Source organism: Dreissena polymorpha, chromosome 8 (assembly GCF_020536995.1).
Source record: "Dreissena polymorpha isolate Duluth1 chromosome 8, UMN_Dpol_1.0, whole genome shotgun sequence".
NCBI lineage: Eukaryota > Metazoa > Mollusca > Bivalvia > Myida > Dreissenidae > Dreissena > Dreissena polymorpha.
In genome coordinates this window covers 78810856-78823914 of record NC_068362.1, presented here as the reverse complement: position 1 = coordinate 78823914, position 13059 = coordinate 78810856, and the positions used below count along the sequence as shown (strand labels likewise).

Genomic DNA, 13059 nt, shown 5'->3' with positions numbered 1-13059 from the left:
TCATGTTTGATAACTGACTGACCAGCCATATTTCACGGAGATAATAAAGATGTTGACATAATCTACACGTTTATGAGACAGTAGGGCGAATGAGACAGATTGCTAATTTTTATGATTTTGTTACACTATTAACATCTCAAAGACAATTCGATAAAACGTGTTTTTTTTTTAAGATTCACATCTAAATATTTAAACACAACCATGAATTTTGTATGTAACTTGAAGTATATTTGGGTCGGGCTCTGTCAAAAAAAGGTTAAATGAATGTGCGTAAAGTGCCGTCCCAGGTTAGCCTATGCAGTCCACACAGGCTAATAAGATTACTGCAATAATGCTTGCACACTTTGCTATAGAGGAAAAGTTTCCAAAAAAGGAGTCTTACTTCAGTAGATTGTTAATTTTCGTAACAGTAAATCATGAAACATACATTGTTTAACATTTCGGAATTAACTGCAAATTACAAGGTTGTATCTGGTTGATTATATATGACATTATTAAATGGAAATACCATTTTCTTCAGAGTGAAACCCACAATATATTATAAGAAATTTGTTTCTGAGTTATTATTGAAAATACAAATAAACGGAAATCGCAAGAAGTCAAGCATGTTTAAATGATCACGAAGATAAACGCAGATTTGCTTGTTTCGGTTTAAGAAAATATTAGAAAAAAGTAACAAGATGCAATCGTTTATTTTTTATTGAATAATGGTTTCGTTTCGCTTCTTCGTATTGAACCCCCGTGTAAAGCAAAGCACACACATCCTCTGCCATCCTACCATCATACCATCATACCATCATACCATCATACCATCATACCATCATACCATCATACCATTATACCATTATACCATCATACCACCATCCCATCATACCATCATACCAGCATGCCATCATACCATCATATCTTCATACCATCATACCATCATACCATTAGACCATCAGACCACCAGACCATCAGACCATCATACCATTATACCAGCAGACCACCATACCATCATACCATCATACCATCAGACCACCATACCATCATACCATCATACCATCATACCATTATAATATCATACCACCATACCATCATACCATCATACCATTATACCATAATACCACCATACCATCATACCATCATACCACCATACCATCATACCATCATACCATCATACCATCATACCATCATACCACCATACCATCATGCCATCATATCTTCATACCATCATACCATTATACCATTATACCATCATACCATCATACCATCATGCCATCATACCATCATACCATCATACCATCATGTCATCATACCATCATATCTTCATATCTTCATACCATCATACCATCATACCATCATACCGTCATACCATCATACCATCATACCATCATACCATCATACCATCATACCACCATACAAAACAAGCAACATAACAAGTGCAGCAAACACGTGTTTTATGTTTTAAGTGATCACCACTAGTGCTTTCATATCCTCTTCAATTTTTCCTAGTGAATACCAGTATGTGATTCACTTAGATCTGAAATAAGATAATTTTCTCTTCGGATTACAATTTGCATCATTGCAATATTATCGTATTCAAGTGCCATGATCATATCTCAAGTGACCAGCCCATATTTCATTGCGATAACAGAGATGTTGACAAAATTAACATGTTTACGAGACAGTACGGTGAGATAGTTTACGAGACAGTACGGTGGGATAGTTTACGAGACAGTACGGTGAGGCAATGGGGTGACTTTGATATTCTAATAAACGTCCAAAAGACAATACGGTTGCATAATTCTTGTATCCTGATTCACCATCCAGCAGTGGAAACTAAATATATTTCACCATCTCCACGTTCGGGCCACTGGCTCTATCATATACCATATCAAGCCCCTCTTGTTTGGGGGTACACAATTAGAGCTTTTTGTGTATTTATTTTTTAGAATAAAGTGTTTAGGTATTATATTGGCAAACATTAATTGTTGACCATGTATTTCGAATGTTGAGTTTCGTAAAGCGGTCACAACGCTTTTATTGCAGTAAGTTTAGTGTGACTTTCTAAAATAGTTTATACTTCATGCTACACAATATGTCAGAAGCTTAAGTTTTCCTTGCAATTAATTTGTATGTATAAAAATACGAGTCTTACGGTTTGTGACTCATATTTATTTTTCGAAGGGAAACGTGGTTTATGGGACCTATATGTTTTCTGACAAAAAGATTGTCTTATATGATATATAGGTAAACACATAACAAATTAACAGCATTAGGTCATTTTATCTTTAACATGATGGCATTTTATTGTGATGTAGTATATGTTAGAGAATGAATTTGATTATTTCTTTTGATTGCTATAAAGAAAACTTTGAACCGAAAATCAACTACGTGTTAATAACTTTTTAAATAGATATACACATTATAAATTAAATTATTCATTCCCCCCCCCTACCGGTTTCACCGGAGGGGACTTATGGTTTGCGCTCTGTGTGTCTGTCAGTCCGTCAGTCTGGCACACTTTTCTGGATCCTGCGATAACTTTAAAAGTTTTTCATATTTTTCATGAAACTTGAAACACGGATTGATGGCAATATGGACATTATGCACGTCATTTTATTTTGTTCCTACGTCAAAATTCTTGTTGCTATGGCAACAAATATTTTTTTATGACAATGGTGGAGCCGGTAAGGGACATGTATTGCTTGGCAATAGTCTTGTTTAAATTGTGCTCCTGTAAATATGGTTATATTGTCACGAAGTATGTCATATGAAACTCACGGCCTTAAAAGGCGCTCTGTCTAAACACTTTCCGCCTAAACTTGATTTTTGCTAATAGAATACTTTTTTCAACGAAATACACCATAAAAGCGAAACGTGTCGTCCCCGAATAGCATGTGCGGACTGCACAGGCTAATCTGGGAGGACACTTTACGCACATGCATTTAACCCCCTTTTTACTGAGCACGGTCCAATTTATTGTTTGTATCTTAAGTTTTATTCTCTAGACAATACGTGTAATTTGTATTGTGCAGGAAAAGCACAGATTGAGGATATTTATTTAAAAGCAACAACCTTTAACACAACTTTATATGATTTCCTTAAGTTTGAATAAATTTTTGTGATACATAAAACATGATATGATAATTAATTAACACAAATATTAAATTTATTAATAATCAGAGCAGAACAGAAAGTTTATTCAAAAGTATTGCAAGCTTATCGTTAAAAATAAAAATAAAAATAAAAATAAAAATAAAAATAAACATGTCATAATTTATGTTAGATTTTAATTAGTAAATATTTTACTGTGAATATATTGCGATAGGTAGCGTATCATTAGTGACACCGTAACCTTAACAACAAACATATTATTGAAAAATATTTAGTAAGATTAATTATGCATACAGGATTGAAGATACTATTTTCTTGATCATGGGCAAATAATCGTTAAGTAAATAATGCTAATTGGATGAACCGTTTCAGCAGCTCGTAATTGCATTAAAAAAACACAAAATCATTTAAAATTGGTGGTCAATTTATCTGCAATTTACGAAACCAATTGATGATATTGTACCAAAGTAATATTTACGGAAGTCACACTGTGACTAATTGATTAACCAATCAGAGAACAAAAGAGTTTCAAAACATCCTCTGATTGACGCGATCAAACAATATGATAAGGTGCTTTCTTTTATAATCGTTCTCACCTTTCCACGTATTTATATTTTGCTCCAGCCGAAAGGATAATCAAATCTTGATACACTTTTAAGCAGAACAGTGCAAGAATTAAATTCGTTCATGTGTTGCTTAAAAAAACGAAATATATTTTATGCACATTTATTTTCGGGTAGCGTACACACTTGAGTAGATGTGAGTCTTTTCTGAAATCGTTAGAAAAACGAAAAACGGAAGTTTGAAATTGGTTTCCATATATAGTCATAATTACAAATCGTTGTCTATAATCAACGTTGTATGCATAAAATGATTGAGATCGCTGACGATGTTGTCAAGGAAGTTGAGCGGATTCCTCTGAGTTTTTCGATCAGCAGGATTCTTAGCAACACAGACGAACAGGAATCACGTGGGTCATCAGAGGACGTGACTGAGTCCGTTCACAGACTTCCCAAGCAACACGGCGCGAAGATTCAATACTATACCCCACTCACCGAAACTGGGGCGGACTGTCATTTTGGTAAGGCACAACATAACCCTTAAATATACATATCCATTCTGAACGCTTAGACGATAGTTGATTAAATCATAACATGTTTCTTTCTGCAAAAGAATGTACCGGTAGCTCACATTATCCTTAAAATATATGACGACCTATAACAATATAAAAGCGAGAGTATAATTTGAAATTCAGTTAAGAGCATGGAATCATCAAACATTTTATTTGAAAACAATACTGCATATTTTCTCTTTTCATTTTACAATACATGTTTTTGGTCATATTTTCATTTTTTCTGTTACAGAATGCAATGCTGAACCACGTGCGTGCAGTACACCGGAAACCGAATACCCTTCACCCACGCTGGCTTGGTATCCCTTGATTTTCAGACCATTTCCGGTTTCAGTCGATACCTATCGTCCCAGTCCGTACACCGTGCCTACGCGTAGTTATGTGGGACTCCAGATTGACAGCGCTCAACAGGACCCGGTTCAAACATCTGCATTCTATGCGGTTCCAAACTATCGTAACGTCGACGGCAACGACGAGTATGATTCTAACAGAAGTACTCCGGAGACGGAAAGCAATTTTTGCACCAAGGGTCATAGCGATAAAAGTTTGGATTCTCTCGGCGAGAGCTACCATCAGTCCCCGAGTCCGTTCAAGTCTAAAAAGAAGAAGAAGTTAAGAACGGTGTTCTCCAGAAGTCAAATATACCAACTCGAGGCTGCTTTCGACATGAAGCGATATCTAACCAATGCGGAGAGAGCCGGACTTGCAGTCAGCCTGAAATTATCAGAAACCCAGATAAAAATCTGGTTCCAGAACAGAAGAAATAAATGGAAGCGACAGATTAACGGAGAGATGGACGAGATTCCTATCCACTCTGCTTTCGCTTCCAGATTCCTGCAGAATGGTTTATATCACATGAATGGTGCGCGCGCAGATCTCGTCTACACTGGACCATCACTTCCGGCGCATGTCAGTACGCCTCCTTACAAACGAGAGAGTCTTCTGTTTCCCTACCAAACATAATTTACACTCAGAACGTTTATACAGCATTCATGGTGGTGTTGTCCATATCATTTGTTGTTATTTGTTAATTGTATTGTCCATATTATTTGTTATTATTTGTTAATTATATTGTTATAAAATGTTGTTACTTTACTCATATTCATATGACATAATATTTCTGAAACGAACATTAAACATATGAAAATGTATTGCCTTTTTACCTTTATTTATTATTATTATTATCAAATAAGTTAATATTTAATCATAGATATCCGGATTATATACGATTGAAAGATATGATGAAAAAGCCAAAAGAGCCATTTATAATTCATCGTACACATAGCTTCAGCTTATAGTATAACATATGAAACAGAAAAAGATACTAAATCTGCAAATACATTGAATATTAAATCTTAATGACCCTATAAGTGGTGTATACATATCTCAATATTATTTCCGTTTTCCTTTGCTTTCACTTCCGGGACAGTAACACCCTTTTTTTTGGGGGGGGGGTGTGGCTGCCTATTTGTGTAAAATAAAAATTCAAATGATGAACAGCTAGTTCAAGTTCTGCCCTTTTGTGAACATATAAACATAAGTCTTATTCAAATTTTAAATCGCATGCATGTATCCTCAATTGATTGTAAATGTTCACATAAGAAAGCTTACCGATCTGCCCATGTTTCATTAACATAATACAGATAATGACGAAACATACATGAGTAAGCGCAACAGCAATGGCTTACCAATCAACTTCATCAAATGCACGTGAACAAGCCTGGGAAATAACCTAATTAGATTTTAATATTGCTTTTTTTGCGTAAAAATCATTCACTTGATGCAGTGCAATTTATCTTGAAGTTTGAAGTTCTAATATTGCACTTACCGCTTAATCGGAAAACCGATAAGACAAGATCCTTTACGAGATTGTCGCATTACAATTAGCATCTGTCACGATATTATCGTAAGTGTTAGTTGCAGATAACTCACTGATCAGCCCATATATGACTTAGGTTATGAAGATGTTGACAAAATTAACTCGTTTACGAGACAGTTTGGCGCTTTAAATATTTATTAATCTTACCATATACATGTCTTACGAACCTGGACCACTGTTATAAAATGGTAGTCAGTACTTTTCACTTGAATTGCTTTGTTGATTTTATATCGACATCTGCATTATTATAAGCGTTTAAAATCACAGTCAACATACTCTTGATATAAGGAAGCATACAGTAGGCTATCAGAAGCTCAAGCTGGATTAAGAGCTGGATATACAACTGTAGATAATGCCTTTATCTTATATTCCATTGTTAATAAATATCTAAGCATGAAAGGTAGATCTGTATATGTGGCTTTCATAGATTTCCAGAAAGCCTTTGATTCAGTAAATCGGGGTATTTTGTACAATGTTCTAAAACAAAATGGTGTCAAAGGTCATTTGTATGAAGCCATACAACAAATTTATTCATCTATTAAAGCATGTGTTCGATCAGATGAAGGAGTATCTGATACATTTTCATGTCCTGTTGGAGTTCGTAAAGGGTCTAGCTTAAGCCCAATTTTATTTGCAATGTTCATCAATGAATTGTATACAATTTTAAATACAATAATACAAGTGGGATTCAATTATTCCATGATACTGTTGAAATTTTCATGCTAATGTTTGCTGATTATATAGCCCTAATTGCTGATACTGTTGTTGGTTTTCAAAAGCAATTAAACATTTTTAATTATTTTTGTACGCAAAACAAACTTACAGTTAATATTGAAAAAAACACACACACAAAATACTTGTGTTTAAACGTAGGGGCCAAATAGCCAGTAGAGAAAAATGGACATATAATAGCAGTCGACTAGATATTGTTAATGGTTTTACATATGTTGGTATATATTTTTTAAATAGACTCTCTATGTACAAAATGGCCGAGACCATGACTACCAAGGCTAAGAAGGTTCTTATATGTATTTTGAACTCTTTTCAATATGTATCATGTTTGCCATTTTAAACTTTTTATAAAATATTTGACTCGAAGATAGCATCTGTAATGTTATATGGCTTAGAATTATGGGGTCGAAAAAACCCACATTGTATAGAATCATTGCAAATATATGCATGCAAAAGATTTTTGAATGTAAATAAAACAGCATGTTATGATGCCATACTAGGAGATACCGGTAGATTCCCTATGCATATCTATTCATCTATACGTTGTATTAAATATTGGCTACGATTATTACATCTACCTAGATATAGATATCCTAGACTATGCTATGAAATGCTTATGTACTTTTATAATCTAGGCTTCAATAACTGGGCTAGTGATGTAAGGCTAAACTTATACAGAAATGGTTTTGGTTATGTCTGGGAAGAGCAAAATGTAATAAACCCTAAACTGTTTTTATTACAATATGAACAAAAGCTGAAAGATCAAGCTATGCAAAATTGGAATGCTAGGTGTAGAGAGAATAGCAAACGGTGTCATTATATATTGTTTAAACAGTGTTTTGAAGTGGAAAAGTATATAAATATTATTGATATTAAAAAATTTAGACAATGTTTTGCAAATTTTCGAAGTTCATCACACAACCTCTTGATAGAAAAGGGAAGACATTGTAATATAGATAGAGAATTTCGTGTATGTATATATTGTGAAACACTCATCGAAGATGAGTATCATTTTATGTTCTCTGTATGCTAATCTCCGTCCTATGTATATACCATTGTACTATTTTCAACATCCATCTTTAGAGACATTCTATGATTTGATGTCTACTGAAAATGAAAAGTTAATACGAAACAATGCTATGTATATATATATAACTCATTTGAAGAGAGAGATCAGTGAATGGAAATGTACAGATAATAATGTTTTTATTATCATACTCATATTGTATTGTTAGGACCATAACCACATGCTGCGTACTATGATAATTTTGATGATGTATATATTGTGTTTGGGCCGGAGGCCATATATGCAAATAAACTATTGAATTGAATTGGTAAAATATAACTCCAGAAAAAAATCTAATAAACAACCGGGATTTACATACCTAAACTCATGGGCTATTGCCTGTCCCTATTATACAAAAGACATTCGGTACTTCAGTCATTTGAACCTTTATGCGATGCGGATATTACATCGGAATGTGTATTCGTATCAAGAGTTTAAAGTCAATTATCACAAAAACCTGGAAAAAAATAAATGAAGAAAATGATTTTCATGGAAAACTTACAAAACGAAATACCATAGTCTCTATACCAGCGATAACAATCGTGAAAGAACACAAGCGTTCATAAAGCTCTCCGAAATATAACCCTTAAAGCGCTGGAGCTGAATTTTAAAGGCCTTTGCAAACAGTTTGGATCCAGATGAGACGCCACAAAACGTGGCGTCTCATCAGGATCCAAACTGTTTGCTATTCTGATAGTATTCTTTGAAAAAAATCGAAGAAAATGCTAATTTTAGAAATTCAGCAGAAGACATTTTAGCAGACGACAAATTTCCCAGCATGCAAATGGATAACATTGAGACAGTTCTTTGAAAATAATGCTCGTTTTGCATACATTTGAATTTACCATTTGGTGTTTTATATTTGTTCAAGTAAAGTTTATGTGGAAAACCTTTGTAAATGGATCCTTTCAGAGATTTTCGCATTACAATTAGCATATGTCATATAAGTGTCATTATATTATCTTAAATGTTCATGTTCGATAACTGACTGACCAGCCCATATTTAACGGAGATAGTAAAGATGTTGACAAAATCAACACGTGTATGAGACAGTATGGCGAAGACGTCTGTTAGTGGTGATTTTGTAACATAATTAGCGCCTCAGAGACAATGCGATCACAGGCATTATCTTTTCAGATTCACAACTAAATAGTTTAACACTACCTTTAAATTGGACAACCCCGAGTTGATGCACATGGCTCTGTCATTACTCGTCTTTTTAAGTCCAAGAAACCATCATATTTTGAATTATAGTCTTGAACAAATAAAATGCATGCATGTATAAATTTACAATTCGATATTTAATGTTAGTATATCTTGCTGCTAGCCTTGAAAATCAATTGTCAACGAACAGTTTGGAGATTGTCGAATGCAATTTACATGAGGCATATGAGTTGCATGTCGTTATCTGAAAGTTGATGTTCGATAGCTCATATTATAGTGAGATAATAAAGATGTTGACAAACTCAACACGTTTACGAGAAATGATGAAGCTTAACATTCGTGTTTTTGCATAAAGGAATTTCATAAACAAAACCTATGTACAGTATCTTGCATTTGGTATGTAACTTGAAGTAGATTTAGGCCGTACTCTGTGAAAAAGGAGTTTAATACATGTGCGTAAAGTGTCGTCCCAGGTTAGCCTTTGTAGTCCACACAGGCTAATTAGAGACGACACCTACCACTTTTATGATATCTTTCGTTTCAAGAAAGTCTCTTCTTAGCGAAAATCAAGTTTAGGCGGAAAGTGTTGTCCCTGATTTATGGTGTACGAACTGGTCCAAAACTATTCTAAACTGTCCGGGACGGTTTATAAACCGTCCGGGACGGTTTGTAATCTGTCCCGGACAGTTTACTAAACTGTCCCGGACAGTTTCTTACTTTTGAACCGCTCGTGCGTCTGTAAACCGTACCGGGCGTTTTATTTTGTGGATTACAAACCGTCCGGGACAGTTTAAGAAACTGTCCGGGACGGTTTCCTGGAAACTGTCCGGGACGGTTTCCTAAACTGTCCCGGACGGTTTACAGGCATAAATTTTAGTACGGCATAGGTTCTTAAGAGTAGTCAATCAACCAATCAACACTCGTATCACTTCGCATTTGTGTGCCATTTCGAAAGTGAGAATTTCCTTTTTAGTAACGTTTACTCGAGTGATTGTTCGATATTTATCATTTGTACGCGAATATGGACAGAGATCGGTTTTTAAAGACTTGTCGGGATGTGTTTAATTCCATTACAAGAACTTTAGAGACAAATAGGTCCCTTGAGGTGATTAACTCTTCACTGACAAGATTGGGAGCTCTGGCTAGAAATGTGAACAGAATGACCACATCATATCCCGAGTTTACACCGTTACTCGACAGTTACAGGGCAGCGACTGTAAAAGTAGAAATTCGTTACCAATGTCAGAAATACTTTGTGGGCAAATACATTTATTTCGAGTACTTAAAATATTCATTTTTAACTCTGGCGTTTTTGGCAGCAATGATTGATTGAATATTTTTAAAATCATGTTTTGTCCGAGAAAAATAGCGTCGCTCGAGATGACAACGATATTACATTACGACTTCTAAAGTAAAGCATTATTGTAAGGAGTGTTCTGATTGGTTGACATAAATAATACCGTGTCAGACAGTTTAAACCGTCCCGGACAGTTTACTAAACTGTCCCGGACAGTTTAAACCGTCCCGGACGGTTTATGCACACGAACGGTCCAAAACTTTCCTAAACCGTCCGGGACAGTTTGTAAACTGTCCGGGACAGTTTAGTAAACTGTCCGGGACAGTTAAGTAAACTGTCCGGGACAGTTTACAAACCGTCCCGGACGGTTTCTAAACTGTCCCGGACAGTTTAGAATAGTTTTGGACCAGTTCGTACACCATACTGATTGGCCTGTGCGGACTGCAGAGGCAAATCTGGGACGACACTTTACGAACATGCAATAAACCCACTTTTATATGGTGTACGAACTGGTCCAAAACTATTCTAAACTGTCCGGGACGGTTTATAAACCGTCCGGGACGGTTTGTAATCTGTCCCGAACAGTTTACTAAACTGTCCCGGACAGTTTCTTACTTTTGAACCGCTCGTGCGTCTGTAAACCGTACCGGGCGTTTTATTTTGTGGATTACAAACCGTCCGGGACAGTTTAAGAAACTGTCCGGGACGGTTTCCTGGAAACTGTCCGGGACGGTTTCCTAAACTGTCCCGGACGGTTTACAGGCATAAATTTTAGTACGGCATAGGTTCTTAAGAGTAGTCAATCAACCAATCAACACTCGTATCACTTCGCATTTGTGTGCCATTTCGAAAGTGAGAATTTCCTTTTTAGTAACGTTTACTCGAGTGATTGTTCGATATTTATCATTTGTACGCGAATATGGACAGAGATCGGTTTTTAAAGACTTGTCGGGATGTGTTTAATTCCATTACAATAACTTTAGAGACAAATAGGTCCCTTGAGGTGATTAACTCTTCACTGACAAGATTGGGTGCTCTGGCTAGAAATGTGAACAGAATGACCACATCATATCCCGAGTTTACACCGTTACTCGACAGTTACAGGGCAGCGACTGTAAAAGTAGAAATTCGTTACCAATGTCAGAAATACTTTGTGGGCAAATACATTTATTTCGAGTACTTAAAATATTCATTTTTAACTCTGGCGTTTTTGGCAGCAATGATTGATTGAATATTTTTAAAATCATGTTTTGTCCGAGAAAAATAGCGTCGCTCGAGATGACAACGATATTACATTACGACTTCTAAAGTAAAGCATTATTGTAGGAGTGTTCTGATTGGTTGACATAAATAATACCGTGTCAGACAGTTTAAACCGTCCCGGACAGTTTACTAAACTGTCCCGGACAGTTTAAACCGTCCCGGACGGTTTATGCACACGAACGGTCCAAAACTTTCCTAAACCGTCCGGGACAGTTTGTAAACTGTCCGGGACAGTTTAGTAAACTGTCCGGGACAGTTAAGTAAACTGTCCGGGACAGTTTACAAACCGTCCCGGACGGTTTCTAAACTGTCCCGGACAGTTTAGAATAGTTTTGGACCAGTTCGTACACCATACTTTTAACAGCGCACGGCACAGATCTTAATCACAAGTGTGTTTATCTTTTAAAGGTAATCACAGATGAGAATATCTTTTGACACGTAATCACAAATGCGTATAACTTTCGTCACATAATAACAAAATATAAACGTTGGACACGTTATCACAAATGCTTGATGGCATGTTGTGTTTAAAGTTTAATTGTTGTATTATAATCTAATATCACACTTCATTCAGACATAAATGTCACCGGACATACATTTGCATAATGTATTGGATGCTTACGCGTAGATTTATAGTCGATACGACACGTAAAAGGAGTGCGTGAAAGCGCTTAATGCGCTGATTCGGTAAATTTACTGCAATAATGCTTGCACACTTAGCAATTATAGAAAATTTCCCAAGAAAGGCGTTTTACTTTCGTAAATTGTTAATTTTCATAACAGTAAATCATGAAACATACATTGTTGTACATTTTTTACTTATTGCAAATGACAAGACTGTATCAGGTTTCTTATAAATGCCATAACAAAATGGAAACACTATTTTCTTCAAAGCGATACCCACATGATAATTTGATGAATTTGCTTTTGAAGAATTATTTCAAATACAAATAAACGGAATTTGCAAGAAGTAAATAATGTTTACCGGCAAATGATTAGTGACATAAACGCAGATTTGCTTGTTTCGGAAAATAATAGGTAAAAGTAAAAAGATGTATTTGTCTATATTTTATTGAATAATGGGTTTTGTTTGTTTCGCTTTTTCGTATTGAACATCCGTGTAAGGCACACAGCACTTTTGCCATCATACCATCATACCACAATACAAACTAAGAATATTATCATTGCAGCAAACACGTGTTTTATGTTTTAAGAGACTACCACCAGTACTTCCTAGTTAACTTTTTCTAATGAATACGTGATCCACTTAGATTTGAAATAAGATATCTCCCAGTTCGGATTACTATTTGCTTTATTGCAATATTATCGTATTCAAGTGCCATGATCGTATCTCAAGTAACCAGCCCATATTTCAGTGCGATAATAAAGATGTTGACAAAATTAACATGTTTACGAGACAGTATGGT

The 13059-nt window shown here is 35.4% G+C and overlaps 1 protein-coding gene and 2 pseudogenes across 1 annotated transcript; all 3 read left to right on the top strand.

The window, feature by feature from the left end:
- The first annotated feature begins 3969 nt into the window (after positions 1-3969).
- LOC127840665 (homeobox protein HMX3-A-like) lies at positions 3970-5194 on the top strand. Its single transcript, XM_052369078.1, has 2 exons — positions 3970-4180; positions 4566-5194. Exons 1-2 carry the CDS (start codon positions 3970-3972, stop codon positions 5192-5194), a joined length of 840 nt encoding a protein of 279 aa, XP_052225038.1.
- A 5359-nt stretch (positions 5195-10553) lies between these two features.
- On the top strand, positions 10554-10760 carry LOC127843305 (small nucleolar RNA snR44; annotated as a pseudogene).
- A 987-nt stretch (positions 10761-11747) lies between these two features.
- On the top strand, positions 11748-11954 carry LOC127843306 (small nucleolar RNA snR44; annotated as a pseudogene).
- Positions 11955-13059: the final 1105 nt, after the last annotated feature.

Bases quoted from the DNA above. Each gene is read 5' to 3' on its own strand.
- LOC127840665 (XM_052369078.1), top strand. From the start codon at position 3,970: ATGATTGAGATCGCTGACGATGTTGTCAAGGAAGTTGAGCGGATTCCT. The intron at 4,181-4,565 runs GTAAGGCACAAC...TTCCGGTTTCAG, and splicing joins TGGGGCGGACTGTCATTTTG to TCGATACCTATCGTCCCAGT.